At 49.2% G+C, this 17,243-nt stretch overlaps 1 protein-coding gene across 6 annotated transcripts in view; it reads right to left on the bottom strand.

Annotated features, from left to right (window-relative positions):
• The window catches only part of MVB12B (multivesicular body subunit 12B), a 470,401-nt gene that overhangs the window by 76,583 nt on the left and 376,575 nt on the right, over positions 1 to 17,243 (bottom strand). For all 6 annotated transcript variants that reach the window (XM_079928057.1, XM_079928058.1, XM_079928059.1 and 3 more), the window contains one exon: positions 4,467 to 4,561. In XM_079928057.1, coding sequence (XP_079784183.1) covers positions 4,467 to 4,561 — 95 coding nt within the window. The remainder of the gene's footprint in view (positions 1 to 4,466; positions 4,562 to 17,243) is intronic.

Raw genomic sequence — 17,243 nt, 5'->3', positions numbered from 1 at the left:
ATTTCTTAAGAAACATTTCACTCAACTTCCAAACATTTTAGGGGTTCAAACATGAGTGGATCTGCCTCACATGGGCATACAGTCTGTCCTTATCAAACTCATGGAAAGGCGGCTGTTCCCAGCACCTTACAGGGCCCTCTGTACGAAGAAAAATTCATAAAAGGAATAGTTAGGCTCTCCTCGAACAACCAGCTTATTTTTAGGTTGTCCGTAAGGGAACTGTCGACTCAGAACCAAATCCAGAATCTCTGCTTCATGCAAAGCCTCACCCACAGCTGCACCCTACTTTGCTATCCTGTATTTTAGTTCACTCTTACGTTTCCCCTTCCGTTTTCACTTTGTTACATGCATTTTTGCAGCTACCTTAAATCTTTCTGGAATAGGTGGAAGAGAAATGAGCAAACGGTCAGACACCTAAACATCTAAAAAAATTATAAGGAAACAAAAAGGGAGGATATCATCATCTGGGACTAAAGTAGAAGATGTTCAGGAGAGAGAAGATATTCTTTAAAAGAAAACTAACAGCCACTAAAAGTTCTGACAAGGAAACTTAGGAACTGGGGCTTTGGGACAGAATCTAGAGAAATCAACATGGCCCTGCAGCAAGTCCTCCCAGGAGAAGATCTTAAGGGCATGTAACTGAGGGAGACACACCGATAAGAACATCGCCAGGAAAGAATGAGCCCATGAGCTGCCACTTATCACAAGTAAGGACAATTTAAACAGTGGTTTGCCAACCCTACTATATGCAGGTTACAGAGTGAGACAAACCAGGTGCCCACCATTTTATTTCATCTACTCTTTCAAAGAAAACCATCCTCAAACCCTAAGGAGTGAATAACATGGTGATGGGGAATTTGAGGGGCAAGAAAGGTGAGCAGCCTGGTGCTTTCAAGCTCAGTCGGTGTCTGGGGGGCCACTGGGCACAAAAGATAAGTCAGTGGTCTCTAAGGAACATCAGTGGACAGGAGGTTCCAGGGGACTGAACAACAGAAAAAAATCATGTCCTCAAAAAGGGATAATAAGATAGTTATTGATCTGTGGCCTGGAAGTGATATCCACTAGAATTTGAAAGCGTATGATGAGTCAGAAGACTCGCGAGCACTCAGAAAAGACGGCGATCACTGGCATCTGCAAGGCTTCCCAAGAGCGTGACAAGTTAACATCGGTCCTATGTTGTTTCTTCTTACGAGCACAATATGTGCGATCACAGAAAAAGGAGACACCGCAAAGAAACAGAAAGGAGAGCAGGAAAATCCAGTGAAAACCACTATAAACACCTTGGCATGTACCTTCCCAGACCTTTAGATATACTTCTTAAAACGAGATCACACTGCACGTCCTGGCTGTCACTTAACAGCATTCATGCACATCTTTTTATCTAAATCAGAACTGTTTCTGATGCTTGAAAAGTTAAGGCCGCTGTATGGATGTTTCATAATTTAACCACTCGCCTTTATTTTAGACATTTATGATATCCACCCCCCCCACCCCTTTTTTGGGTATTATATTTAAAAAGCAGCAGTGCTCGCCCTTGTGGATAAATCTTTTTTGCACATCTGTATTTTCCAGAAGAAATTCCTGGAAGAGGAAGTGTGAGGATCAAAGGTGTGCTTCATGGCCATTCTGATGAGGGTACAAGATGGCAGAGAAGGGAATACGCTTCTCAGGATTTCAGCACGATGTTCCTCACCCCAATCCTGTGGGCAAGAGAGAACTACCCACTGGCTGGACAGTGCAGAACAGTCGGCATGCAATGCTGACGGGACGCGTGGTACCCCAGATGGCTGGAGGGATATGAACATACAGTAAGACAGCCCCGCTGAACACGGGAGCACCGCGCAGAGATGGGCTGGGCTGCTCAGAGATGGTGGCCCAGACACTGTAGGGTTGGAGCAGCAAATCAGGACGATCACCTGCCCCAGAGGTCATAGAGGGTACTCCCAGGCAAGGCAGACACTAGGCTAAATGCTTTCCTTCCTCCCCACTTCCTTCCACAACCATTTCACGAGCACCTCTGTGTGCTGGGGACAGAGCTACATGCTGTGTCCACCGGTCTCTCAGCAGCTCTGAGCAGTGTCTCTCCCTCTGCAGGCAGGACAGGGATGAACTGTCTCAGTGAAAGGTACAGAAGGAATATAAGCCCTTGGGAAAACAGGTATGCCCTTGGGAAAACACTTAAAAGTATATATTACTTTAATAACCATACGTACAAATTAAATGTGGGCTGCTCTTCAAACTTCTAATAACATTGTTTGGAAACCTACGTATCTTAGGAAGGGACCGCAAGCAAGGGGCGCAGTGATCAGATGGTTTCAGGAACGAACCAGAGCCGGCCAGGAGTTCGCACCAAAGGCTCAGTGCCCGACGTCCGCTGCGAACGTGTGCCGGAGCTGCTTCGGGAAGAGAACAGTTTGGGCGATTCGTTCCACTACCAGCAGAGCACCAGACATCATGGCTTTGGGCACTGTGCACGGGCTGGGGGCTGGGGCACATGCTGCCTTGACTGTTTTTGGAGTGAACCACTGAAACCTTAACTTCGCAATACCAAACTGAGACATGCCACTCAGTGCCAGATACTGTTGGAACGGGGGGGGGGGGGGGGGGGGGCGTGGTCTCTGCTCCCTTTTAGCCAGAATGGCTCGCAGGCGGGCTGCCGCTGGGCAGGCCTCCCAGCTGCATGCACCACGACTGCGCAGTGTTGAGTCTGCCGGCCTTACGGAGCCCGCGGGTCCCGCAGGGCACGCCTGGCGGCATCACAACAAAGCAGTCCTGGACCCTGGCGGGGCACTCTGGTGCTGCCACCACCGAGGAGGCCCGAGCTGCCTGCTGCCCTGGGCCACAGCCTCGACTACCTCTGTTTGGAAGATAAAATCCAATTGACTGCCACTTACGCAAACGTAACAGGAAGTTTCTGAATGGCTTCCCCTGCGTCTTGAGACTGTTACCTCGGCATTGCTAAACTAACAGCTGAAATGAACCCAGACAACACCTCATCAAAGCCGCGGGGCGAGGAAGCAGTGGCCCAGAGGCAGACAGGAACATTCCTGCCAAACCAGAGGAGACTTCACTCTGTGGGCCCTTCTCTGCAGAAACGTCAACAGCTGGGAAAGCCATCAGAGAATCCAGGTACGGTGGGGGCAGCCGAACCCCGTGGCTGGAAAAAGATTTGCGAGCTGGAGGGGAGAAAAGTCATCTGCTGTGACTGAGCTCTCCTCATGTGCATTGGGAACGGGGCCGCCCTGCTGGATTTCACAGACCTATTTTGCACCACTCTGCCACCAGGCATCTGGGGAAATATTCAGCTTTTCTACAAAATAGGTCATCTTTCCACACTTGTTATGCTCCTTGTCGACTCTGCTGAAATAGCCAGCGCACAAAAGAAATTCTCCCTGGAGATGCTTCTCTTCGACAACACGTTCCCGCTGCCCTGGGGAGCTTGGCTCCTGGAGAAAAGCCAGGATGAGGGCTTTGAGAACATCCCCGTCCTTCCCCTTCCCCTTCCCCAGCAGGAGCGCCACCCAGAAACGGAACGACTGGCCTTTGCTTATACTTCCAAACCTATTAGGGCGTGATCATAACAAGAAAAACTAATACTGACACGAATTATACCATTGTTCTATTTCATCTGTTTAGTAACCTGAAGTTGCAATTTTTAGAAAAAAGATTACCTTTCAAATAACCGATTCATTATGGTACATGAATGAATGCCATGTTCCCGTGTTCAAAACATCACTCACCATTAAGGGTATGTGCTGGTAAGTGGTACCGATTTGCCATTTCCCCCTTATATACAAACGCCCCCCAACTGGAGGCCCCATATAATCAGAGTCAAGTTTGTGGGTCTCCTCAGCTCTTAGCAAGTCACCTGCCCTGCCAGGCACCTAATGAATCTCAATTCTGTAATAAGGCTTGTAAGTTTTTTGAAAAAGGAAACCAGGACTGACCAAGTTCCTGCCAAGGTAACACTATCCATTTCAGGGCCGAGTTCAGAAATCACAGACTCATACGATGGGGCCGGGGGTGGGGGAGACGCCAGCGCAGCCGCTGGTCACAGACCTGGCTTTGAGAAATGAGCGATGAGGACAGACGTGGATACGGAGGGCAGGCGGCACCAGGCCTCAGGTCTGCGGGGTCCCCAGTCCCCGCGGGGAACCTGCCCTGGAGCTGGTAGGTGAACGATGTGGTGACTATTCTCTGGAAACCTCCCTTCAAGCTTGTGAAATCCACGCATTGTTTTTCATCATTAGTTTCAAACCATGCTGAGGATCTGGCCCTTCACTAAGCGCTACGGCGACACAGAGGAAAGGGAAGGCCTGGTCCCTGCAGGGAACAGGCCCCCTGCAGGGGTAAAAAGAGAGGTAAGACACACAGATGCCGTTAGCAGCCAGGAAGCACGTAGAGGGAGGCGGTGCCTGGGACACAGACGCGCTAAATCGCTGGCCCTTCGCAGCGGCCGCACGTACCTGATATGGCATACAGATTGGAGTGCTGGTACCCATAGTCAGCCCGAGTGCTGTTCCTGCCTCGGAAGGTAGCAGGGAGCGTGAGAGAGATGTGCCTGAGAAAGACAGAGGAGAAAAAGGAGGTTACAGGGTGCACGGAGCAGTCCCCAAGGCTCAGAAAGCACAGGCGCCACCAACAGCCCACAGAGCCCGGGAAGCGGGCAGTCCTGGGACCTCCGCCTTCTCAAGCAGGACTTGAGCTGCCCCACCAGCTCGAGCCCCCCTAGGAACTCAGAAGTTTCCAGACATCAGTGGCCACTTTTTTCCATATAGCGAAGGACATTCAAGAGGAAGAAAGGGTTTCCCAAGCCTTAAGTGACGTGGCAGGTGCCCCGAGGAAGTGGGTGATTTAATCTTGATCTCTACCCACTGGGCAAAGTGCACCAGTGGGACCAGGATGCTCAGCTCTGAGTGCAGGACTTGGTTTGCCCTGTTGTCTTGGTCCCATTCCCCATCCAGTGGCTTCCACTCCTGTCCTGCGGGGCTGTGGAGGGTCACAGCCCAGGAAGCACTTTGTGAACGAAGGCGTTAGGTGTTATTACCACGTGTGTCCAGGAAACGAACGCCCACTGAGAACCACAATGGCACGTTCCCCTGAACTGCTGTGTCCGCACGTCCCCCTCAGGTGGGAGCACACAGTAGGTGCTCAGAAAGTACCTTCCATCGACCCAGCTCGTCTTTTATGGCGCAGGCGTTGGCCATTAAGGCCCACGCTGCCCACACATAAGCAGGTATCGATCAAAACACATAATCCACTTGTCGCGGTCATCAGCTGCCTTTAGTGAATGCCGAGAAGAAAGGTTACAACGATAGGAAAACCATTTAAAACCCAACAGGTCTGGGGGACAAAAGCAACACAACTGCCTCTTCGTGGTGTGACTGGGGGTTGGTTTGAAGTAGCTCAGTAGCCTGAGCTCTGGTCACACACAGTCATTTCTAAAACGGAAGAGGGGTGGGTAATGATCACATAAAGAAAGTTCACGTTCTACATGCTGCCCTTGCCACACAACAAACGCGTGACCTCCCAGAATGACTCTGGGCGGGGCCTGTTCCCACAGGCCCCCGGAGGAGCTAACATCTGTGCCACCGGCCGGCTGGCTGGACCAGGGAGTGGGGCCTTGCTGAGCGTGAGTCCTGTGTCCACGGCTCAATCCTGATGAACTGAGGATGCAGAGGTGAGCTACCCCCTGCAAGGAGCTCTCAGGCTGGGGGGACAACGGAGCAGGAACAAGCCACTGTGCGACAGGACACGTGCTCGGAGGAGAATAAAAACCACGTGCTGAGTGAGCACGAAAGCAGGCGAGTGGGGCTTCCGGGGACACTGCCTCAGAGGAGGTTGCCGGTCTTACAGGAGGAGACAGGAGCAACGGCAGTCAGGGAGAGCTGACTCTGCTGCAGGGTAAGGCTGCCTGCGGGAGACAAAGCCGGGGCCAGACCGAGAGGACACCAAACGCCGCACCAAGGGCTCATCCGCTTGGACGAAGGTTCTCACGCTCCGTTCTGCGCGTCACAGCACAGATGCAGGCACTACTGCTAACCATACAGACTCACAGTCCCAGCTCCGGGGAGTCTGGTTCAGTGGGCCTTGGGTGCAGCCCAGAAATCTCTCTGACAAGCCCCAGCAGTGCCTCTGAAGACAGGCCGCGTTCGGGAACCCTGGGAGGGAGAGGAGCAGCTGCAGAGGGATTTGACGCAGTTGATCGATGCCTCTGACCACAGCACTTAGTCAATGAAGCTGAGCAAACAGAAGAATGAGTTACTGACTGTGGTTGTGGGTGAGCAGAGCTAAGATGGTGACAGGCGACCCTGCAGAGCGGGCTCGCCCTGAGCTGGGCCCCGGCGTCTACAGATTCCAGGGTTCTCTCGTGGCCCCGCACATCGCCCCCGCACGGCAGGTACAGGGCCCGGTGCAAAACCACTGGGGGACCTGTCAAATGTCATTAAGAATTTCAAGATGGCGACAGCGGAGGCGGAGCGTTAAACCAAGCGCGGGGGCCCTCCTGAGCGCGGGGCCCTGTGCGATGCACGGGCCGCACACCCGAGAAGCTGGCCGGGGGCAGGTGTCGGCACTACACCCACTGTACACCGAGGGCTTTTCCAGGAGCCGGGAAAGAACCCACACCCCGAGACTGCTGTGCCCCGAGAGCCCTAAGAAGGTGCATCCCACCTAACTAAGGACACGGAACATCTGCGCGGTGCGGCAGCCGCTCCAGGAAGCTCGCAGAGGAGGTGGCGTGTTGGCTGAAGCTCGGACGACAGGTGCACCTGGGTGACTGCACAGAGGGCCTCCTCCTTGGATGAGAAGACAGGGTCAGCCCAGCCATTCAGCTGTCAGAGATGGTTGAGCAAGCCGTGGCCCACATCAACCCAGATGGGTGGGGGAGGGGGGACTCGGGGCGGCAGGACAGGCAGGGTCCCTGCTTTTGCAGAGCTCACCCTGCAGCGGGGGACACAAACACGTCCATGAAGTTACAGGAGCAGCGGCTGACGCAGGGCAAGCAGGAAGACTGTCTGCACTCCCCCGAGGAAGTGCTGTTCCGGTGGGGAACTGGCGGTGGGCAGGGTTGGCGGGGTGAGGCAGGGAGGGTCTCTGAGGCATCTCCTAAGCAGCAGGAGGTCTGGCTGAGGGGGGACCTGGAAGGAGGCCGGGGTGGTCAGGGCCTGAGGCTAGGGAGAGGGTAGGGGACCAGGCTGAAGAGAGCTTCGGGGGCCACGGCACCCAGGACCCCACACAAGCTCTGACTTTAGCCTGAAGGGGTTTTAAGCAGAGAAGTGACGAGATGCAATTTACAATTTTAAAAGATGACCTGCTTGAAGGAAAGTGAGGGAAAAAACCGAGATGCCACCGTAGATGGGAACAGAGCAGCCAATCACAAGGAGGACTGTCATGGAACTGCAAGCAATTATGCAGCACCTACTGCGTGCAGACTCAACAATTCCCGTCAATATCACCTGCTGTGACCCTCTAAGTGAACGGTTTTGGGGTAATTCTACGGCCCACGGAACTTAAGTGTATGCTAGAGAATCAAGCTGCCCGGTTCCTCAGCTGCCCTGTCCACAGGGACTTCCTGGCCGAAGCTGCCTGCCTCTCTGGGGCAGCAGGTTTTGCCTGGCTGACCCCACTCTGCAACTCCTCCTTCCCTGGCCTAGTTCCTTCTGTCTCGCAGCAGCCCCTCCTGGCTCCTCCCCAACCTCGTGAGGGCTGCTGTTGGCAAGGGTTCTGGTTTAGCGTGTGCTCTCACTCCACACACTTTCCCTGGGCAACCTAACCCACATGTGTACCCTGGTTTTAGCCATCCTCACACACCAGCCCGCCTCTCCAGACTCTTGTCACTGCTTACCCCTCCCTCCACCAGGAAGAGTGAAGGTCCTGTACGTCTCTGAATCTGCCATGTTTTTCCCCTGCCTCAGCCTGATTCTTCAGCCACCCCACTCCCTCCTCCTAGAATCCCCATTTCCTCCCTTACCGCCTCTTCAAACTCCCCTTCGTCCTTCAAGACTCCACCTAAGCATCCTCATTTGGTAAAGCCCTTGCTGGGCTTGTCCCAGGCTAGATGGGTGTCTGTGCATCCTCTCTCACTCCAGTTATCCCAAGACACCTTCTCAAGAGCAGGACCAGATCAGATCAAGTTGGTACCCCATTTTCTAGGACAATTTCTTCCCCAGAGCAGACAATCATTGAACAAATGGCCGTTGAACAAATCGAGTGTTGAACCTACGGCATTAAAACCCCTGGATCTTTTTGGACATGAACTGCTGCTGCCTCTACTATTGCATTTTCGCCTGTGTGTTTGCTGAGTTAGACTCAGGGGGTCTCTGGGAGACCCATGACACCACACATCCCACTCCCCTCTGCTACGGAGGAAAACAGGTATGACGTAAGAAGTCAGTGGTGGCAGCAGCCAGGAATTTACAAGGGAAAAAACCGAAAAAGTTTCTGATCACATACGATAGACAATGTGGGGCTGATGCGGTAAATGGGAAATTAAAAGAGATTTCAAGTTGCAGGCCTGACTCTTTTACAGACCAATTGCTCAACAGGAATCACTCAAATTGAAATCAGGTTACCAAAAACTCCAGCTCTGGTGGCTGACGGTCAGGGGGACGGGGCAGCATTAAGACCAGACAGTGGGACGGCCCCCGGCCAGAGAGGGCCATAGGGAGAGGGGTCCCTGCACCACAAATAGCTGCTGCTTTTGCATTTTCACTTCTATTGTTCCTGGACATAGGGAGGAAGGGACGTGGGGACAGGAGAACGAAAAGGCACACCGAGGCCTCCCGTTAATGCGAGTGGACAGTTTGGGCCGAGGAGACAGATCACCTGTAGTTAAATCAAACAAAAAAGTCCCCTGCTGAAGGAGAAGTGGCCCAGGGGCGCTCAACCTCCTATCAGCCTGAAAGTGAGGACGGACAGGAACGTCCGTGCAGTCAGCCGAGCCTCAGAGCGAAATGAGATTCTAATTCCTCAGCATCTGGTGGGGACCCACCTGCCAGGTGCTGGGCTGGGTTCCTTCACGTATGTCACCTTGCCTAATCCTCTCAGCAACCTTTTTAGGCAGGAACAATCACTTTCAGTTAACAGAACAGGAAACTGAGGCCCTCCGAGACGAAGTTGACAGAAGCGAGCGAGAATTCATGAGCAGGTCGGTCCACGTGTCCTCTGGAGGTTACCATCCTCATCTAAAAGTTGCCCTGATGGATCATCTTTACCATCAGGTACGCAGAGTGAGATCACTCAACCAGGAATCTGGAGTCCACCCTGAGATGCCCGGGACTCAACCTGTCTGCCACTTACTAGCTCAGTGACCCTCACAGGTCACAGTCCCTCTAGTATGGGAAAAGGGAAAAGCTACAGGCAGATTTGGACACCCAATGGAGGCAGTGCTGGTGTAGTGGTGAAGAGTACCGAGCCCAGAGTCCACCCGACATAGGTTCAAATCCCAGCAGGGGCTGGGTGCCCTTCAGCAAGGGGGTGTTGCCTCCCAGTGCACAGACGCAGGCCGAGCCGACAGCACAGCACCAGGACGTGCCAAGCACGTGGCAGTACGATTTCTGTTCTGCTTCTTCCCCTTCCGGCCCCCCCGGCACTGTTTTAAGCCCCGCTCGTGAGAGCCTCAGTACAGGACCACTATGAAACGCCTGTACCTTCCCTCTGCATTAGAATGAAACCTGAGCTGCCCCACAGCTGGAGGTCCTGCCAGTTCTGGCCCATCCCTCCTCTCTGACCTGGGCTTGTCTGTGGTCCCTGCACTCACACCCTCCAACCTCACCAGCTGCTTTTGGTCCCCTCCTCCCCTCACTCGCATTCCCTCTTTGGGGCCTCTGCACTTTCGGTTCCTGCTTCCCTCAGGCACCCCTGGGGAAGCACCCCGCCTCTCTCTGGTGGCGCTCCCCCTCGACGCTCACTTCCCTTTCTGCTGAGCCCTTCCCGCTTAACAGGACTGTCGATTTCTTTATATGTGTCACTAGGACACGATCTCCGTGACACTTTCTCTTTCCACCGTATCCTTAGTGCCTACAACAGTGCCCTGCACACAGTGGGCACTTAAAAATTATTAGGGAGAACCCTAGAAGATTACCTAATGCTGTTGAATGAACCAATGAATCCAATTCTGACCTGTAATTAGAGATCATTTGGGGAAACTTACAGGAATTACCTTCGTCATGGCATTGCTTATAAAGCCAAAAAATGGAATCAAATTCAGTATCAAATAATAGGGGACTGCTTAAATAATTACAGTACAGCCATCTGATAAAATATTTTACAGTCATTTAAAATATTTTACAGACTACTTAATAGCCTGAGCCCATGCCCATTACCATAGCGCCTACTGAGAAAAAACATAAAACCCTTATTTTTACACTTGGAATTATAATCAGTTAACCCAACACTCTTTGGCTTACTGCCCATAACCTGATGATCTAATAAGATTAAAGGGATGCCCCACTCATGGCACTGGGTGTTGCTGGAAGAGGAAAGAAAGAAGAAGCCGGGCACTTCAGTAGAACGTGGGCGCTACACACTCAGCTTTTCTGAAGCACCTAAGCCAGGGGAGTTACAAGAACGAGTATCAGACAAAGCGGAGACGGCATCAAACAAAGCTGAGACCAAGTCCATGACCATGATGCTGGCTGGGATTCCCCCCAGACGGCAATTTCAGTGGAGTCATTTCAATGGGCCCCGAAGTCGTTGATCACGCTGTGATCCCTCTAGCTCACTCTGTTGATCTAGAAGAGTGTATTTTAGATTTTAAGAGAGTTCATAAAGATCACCAGCAGGCCAGGAGAAGTAAACCCAAGAACTCAGGAAACTGGCTCTACCTGGGGTGGCACCTAGAGATGAAGACCCTCTGGTACCATCCCCAGTAGGTCTTGGACCACCGGAACAGGGGACTGACCGTTAGAGGCCAGCAATTTCTGCCACTTGACTCAAATGATGGATCATGATTCCAAAATCTGTTTGGCAACCAGAGAATTCCAACTAGGACAGCCCCTGAATCCTAGGGGAGTTTTACCAAGCTTTCCTCCCTGTCCCCCACCCCCAGAATGGCCCAGAGAAGACAGGGCACACCCTGCAAGCCATCACGTCTCTCTGCACGGGCCCTGGCTGTTCCGTAATAAATAGGTCAGCATTGCACGTGCTGCCAACCACAGCTCTGGCTAAATAGAGGCTGAGGGAAATTCCGTTTTTCTCCCCCAAGTCAGTCTTTGGCGCCTTATTCAATTAACATGGCCACTAAGCCGCAGACAGCTCCATATAAGAGCCCTTCAGTTACAGAATACATTTTATTATGTGACAACAGTTGCCAGCACGATTTATTTCCTTTGATGGGATTCTGCTTTTTCCTTGTTAATTTAAATCTGTATTTTCTAGTGCTGATTCCAGGTCTGTGTGAATTTTTAAAACGTTACCATTAATCTTCCGAACCCAGTGGCCACATGTAATGGAGATGGCTCTGCCCGGGCAGCCGCGATGCCGGCTCTCCTCCCAAACTGTTGGAGGGCAGCGCTGAGGGGCCCGTGGCTGGTACGGCGGCGGTGGACTCATGGTTAGAGACAGATGTCACTTCTATCTTCCACCCCCTGCGCGTGCGCGCGCACACACACGCACACACACACATTTGCAACCAACAGATTTTGTGGTGTTAAATCACGATTCCCATTCTGTTTTCTGGCTATATCAAAACCACCTTCTGCGTGCAGCAGCAGTTTTCCATGTGTGCTCCAGGGACCTCCAGGGGTTCCTCAGACTCTCTCAGGGAGTCCACGAGGTCACCACTACTTTCATAATAACACTAAGACATCACTTGCCTTTTTCTCTCTCATCCTCTCACGAGCAGACAGAAAAAACTTCCAGAAGCTTATGAGGATGTCATCACTCTGACGTCTGCTTAGGTAGTCTCGTGTTTTACGTTTTTCTCAGTTTTAAGTTTTAATAAGGGAAATATAGATAAATATAACCCACATCAACAAAAGCTCTTTTGAATCCTCATTTTTTTTTTTTTCTCCAGCAGGATGGAATCCTCAAGTTTTAAGACTATTAAAGTCCTAGACCCAAAAGTTTGAAAGCCACTCTTCTAGGACAGTGTGTTAAATGTAACTCTGTGGAGGCAGGTGTGTGGCTGTGCGACCTCTGGGTCAGGATGCTCCTTAGACACAAGGGCCCTCTGAGTCAGAATGACAGACTACTCTAGGTATCTAAACAGTATATCACCCAAATAATGAGAAATAACATTTGTTTACTCACTTTCACTGGTATAAAGAAGCATTAGTTGAAAATATTTAAAAGACTGAAAAAAATTCAAACTAGGAGGATGAAATGATACATGTCCTAAGAAGACATCAGGACCATATGACTTGTAGGGCCAGACGTGGCTCTAGCCAGACTCCAGTCACCAAGCGTCTACAAAAACTAATGAGAACAGAGAAAGGTAATGATGGTTCAGAAGATTACCACCAAACAATGAGCGCCCAAGGGAGAGGAGGGGAGGGGAAGGAGCAACTCATACATCCTGCCCTTTGGCCAACATCCAGTCTAGAAATATATATCCTCACGAGGGCCTGTAAAAAATGTCACACAACAAGATAAAAAGAACATTACCTCTGGGAAAAAGATGTACTGTAGGATGCAGAAAAAGCTATCTGCATTAGGAATAATGCGGAAATAAAATCCCCCAAACTGAATCAGCAGTATCGTGGATAAGCCCCCCACTAGTTTCCAGAATGCAGAGAAGGAAAGAACACAGAGGTGAAAGAACACAGAGATAAATATGGAGAACAAAGACCCATCTAAATATTCTAGGTGTTAGAGAGAAATCAGAACAATTAAAAGAGAAGTAACAATAAAAAACAGTTTAAAGCTTGCCTGATTAAATCTAAACAACAAACAAAATATAGAAGCCAATAGGGCTTCCAACATTCCAAGCAAAATCAATAGAGACTCACAGCAAAATAAATCCTGATTTCAAGACTACCTAACTTCAAGACTTAGTGTAAAGCTACAGTCATCAAGACAGTGTGGTACTGGCATAAACAGACATATAGATCAATAGAACAGACAGAGAGTCCAAAAACAGACTCACACATGTATGATCAATTGATTTTCAACAAAGGTGCCAAGACAATTAAACTGGTAAGCAGTAATCATTTCAACAAATGGTGTTAGAACAACTGGATAGCCACACACACAAAAGAGAACCTTGATGCTTACCTCACACCACATACATATATAAAATAACCCAAGAGATTCACAGAACTATTCTAGAAAAGAGGAAAAGGAAAGGGTAAATTGTTAAGTCCAGGCCCTGGGGTTTGATACTTTTTATTTAAACACATCTTGATTGACCAGGCATAGCATGGCCTCTTCTCAGAGAAAAGACAGTAGAAAATCTTTGTGACCTTAGGTGTGTCAAAGACTTCTTAAATAGGACACAAAAAACCAAAACTCTTCCAGACAAAAAAAAAATTGATATATTGGACTTCACCAACATTTAAAACTCTTGTTATTCAGAAGATGCTGTTACAAAAATGGAAAGGCAAACCACAGACCCGCAGAAAATATCTGCGAACACATACCTTACTTATAACTAGGATATACCCAGAACTTACAACCTAATAGAAGACTAACAAGCCAATTTAAAAAAGACCATATGGGGCTTCCCTGGTGGCGCAGTGGTTGAGAGTCCACCTGCCGATGCAGGGGACACGGGTTCGTGCCCCGGTCCAGGAGGATCCCACATGCCGCGCAGCGGCTGGGCCCGTGAGCCATGGCCGCTGAGCCTGCGCGTCCAGAGCCTGTGCTCCGCAACGGGAGAGGCCACAACAGTGAGAGGCCCGCGCACCACAAAAATAAATAAATAAATAAAATTAAAAAGACCATATGATTTGAACAGACACTTCACTAAAGAAAATATACAAATGGTAAATCAGCACATGAAAAAAATGTTCACCATCACTAGTCATTAGGGAAATGCAGATTAAAACCACCATGAGATATGACTAAGTGCTCCTACATTACTGAGGAGCAATTAGAACTCTTATGCACTGTTCGTAGGAATTTAAACTGGTACAACCACTTCAGAAAACAGTCTGTAGTTTCTTAAAAAGTTCAACGTACCCTACGGTACAAGACAGCCATTACACTTGTAGATTTTTACCCAAGAGAAACAAAAGCATATAACGTGTATACAAATGTACCGAGCAGCTTTATACGTAAAAAGTAAAAAACTAAACACAAGCCAAATGTCCAGTATCAAGTGACTGGATAAACATATTGTGGTCTAGCCATACAATGGATACTACTCAGCAATCAGAAAGGAACCAGTGATACATGCAAAATGGATAATGTCAAGATAAAGATGCTGAGTAAAACAAGAAAGATAAAAAAGAGTACCTATGGTATGATTCCGTTTGCATAAGATTCTAGAAAATGCAAACTAACCTGTAGGGTTAGAAAGCAGATCTGTGATTGCCTGAGGAGAGAGGATGTATCACAGAGGAGCACAGAGAAGCTTCTGGGGGGTGTGTGTGTGGATATATTCATGATCTTGATTTTGGTGATGGTGTCACGGGTGTATACCTACCTATGTCAAAGCTCATCAAATTATACTTTAAATATGTGCATTTATCGCACATCGAGTATACTTTGGTAAAGCTGAAAAGACTTTCCTGATCTTAAAAAAAAAAAGACCTAATAAAGAAGCCAATGGGGTTCACAGTATTCCAGAAAAGGCAATGAATCCCCTGATGAATCCTGGCAAGTACTAAGGGCGACTTCAGACCTTTCTTCCGTCATGCTACATGCTGAAGGCTGGGGAGCCACAGAGTTAGGAAGGGAAAGAAAGCTGAATGGACGAAAAATTTCTGAATCCCTAGGTGTCTTTCACATGTGAAGGCAACAACAAAAAAGATCCCGTCCCTTTCCCTGAAAGAAATACATTAAAACATGCTCCAGGTGATTCAAAATTAAGACCTAAGAATAGGGAAGTAATGAGACAAGAGGACTGGCGTTTATTCTTTCCCTCTGGAAACCTAGCCTGAGGAAGCAATCTGAAACATGAGAAATGACTTATTTAAGATAAAAACAGTAAAATAATGTTCGCTGACATTTTCGCAGGACTTGCCCTTCTCATGCATCATGTAATCCCACCCGGATCCTATAACGAGGCACTGAGATCATCTCTATTGGACAGAAGGTCTCAGAAAGGTTCAGCAGCTTGCCTGAGGGGGCAGAGCTTGGATCTGAACCCTGATGAGGCAAATTACAAAATTCAGCTCTGAGTCATGACTCTCTCCTCAAACACGGGAAATAACATTATAAGATGTCTGATTCAGAATATTTTACAGACATGAAATGATGTTTACAGGTTTTCTCGGTGGAATTGGGGGAGGGTGCTTATGACATGATGCTGAATGAGGAACTCGGGCGTAGACTGTGTTGAAGACAGTGATCTTGGCTGCAGGAAGAGGCAGAAACCCGATCCTTGGCATGGCGTTTGTAAGAGCAAGGAGTCGGGCAAGTGTTCAGGCCACGCTAGCAGGACAGACCAAGGAAAAGGAACGAGCGAGACATTTTTATATCAACACGGTCAGATCTCGAAGACGTGGCTGTACGGTCAAAACAAAAGGGAATAAAACAAAAACCAAGTTGCAGAACGACATATATATAAGCCACCGCACAAACAATATATTCCTATGCGTACGCATACACATATGTCCCAGGACAAAAAGGACCTGGCAGCTTAGAGCAGTGATGGCCCTGGGCTACTGGCAGGACTGGGATGCAGGACGGTGTCTGTGGTGTGGACAATACAAGTCTCTGAGGTCAGGGTGTGGATTGTTTTCCCCCTGCTTTTTATATATTTTTATATGTTAATTTTTTCAACGAGAAATTATTTTTCTTTTTATCAGAAAAAAAAGATGGCAAACATTAGGAGAAGAATTCTAGAAGAGCAAAGGTATAAAAACGTCCTGCACGGCACTTGGTGCTTCAGGAACATCTTGTTTTCCAGCTAATGTGGCTGCTGGTGGACAAGGACCAGAGGTAATGTGCAAAAGAAAGTGACGGAATGCGGGGAGGGATGGAGGAGGAACAGGCAAAAGCCACAATAACTGAGTGAAGGTGGGCAGCGGGGGGGGGAAGAGCACAGCAAATGGCTAAATGAAACTCTACTTCATTCCTGCAAACCACCACTGGGAAGAAGTCATCTGTGACACACAGCTTCTGTGCCAGGTGTAAGGACATGCTTAATGAATGCCATTTAATGAAGAAAAAGGCTCTTATAAAACACCTGGCACAAGCAGGGTGAGGGAGTCACAGGAAGGGAGACCTTCGCCGCACCTGCTGGCATTTTAATAAGCACCTTCTAGAGCGTCCGCTCTCCAAGGCTGGTCAACGGTGTCAGAACCAGGTCCCTGACCACTGCCCGCACTCGCTGACAGTTTGGGGAAGCTTATTTCTTAAGGACCATATGCTCAGGTATTGGAGAACTCTGGAAGGTAATTAAAATGGATCACTTTCAGCTGGAAGGGCCTGACCGGCACTCACATCCTCCTCTAAGACTTCACAGCCAGGATTCCTGCGCCGGGTCCCCTGTGCTGCCAAACCGAGATTTTGAGTTACCATTCAGATCTGTGCAGACCCGGAGAGGTGAGAAAACACTGTGTTTCCTCGTAACCTGGTTCTACTGAAACAGAGAGCCCGTTACTGCAATGACCCTGGGCCCTAAAATACTTTTAGGTGTGGAGATTTTTTTTCTCACTGATTTTGGAGCCAACCTCAGAAGGTGCAAAGTTTACTACCCTTTCTGGTGATCTGATGAGACATTTAGCTTTGTTCTGTTTTGTAAATGACACCAGCAAAGTCAAGTGAGGTTTTATTAAACCTAAAATGGACCTATTTCCTCTGCAATGATAATTCACTATCTTAAACCTTCCATGCCCAGACCTGCAACTTAATTCCAAATATACCCGGTAAATTGAAGCCATCCAAGGGGAGACAGACTGTGGGATCCGGAGGCACACAAGGGTACTAGAATCAAGACGTTGTGACCAACTCAGTCCACCAGTCTTTAACTGAGCTCCCACTGTATGCCAAGCACTGTGTTTGGCCCTGGGATAGTTTTTTAAAAATGATAAGTGCGTCTTACTAAATGAAAGAAGCCAATTTGAAAAGACTACATACTGTATGATTCCAACTCTTATGACATTCTGGAAAAGGCAAAACTATGGAGACAGTAA

Source organism: Stenella coeruleoalba (assembly GCF_951394435.1).
Source record: "Stenella coeruleoalba genome assembly, chromosome: 7".
Lineage (NCBI taxonomy): Eukaryota > Metazoa > Chordata > Mammalia > Artiodactyla > Delphinidae > Stenella > Stenella coeruleoalba.
Note: the sequence above shows the minus strand (reverse complement) of the source record. Positions and strands in the feature narration are given on the sequence as shown.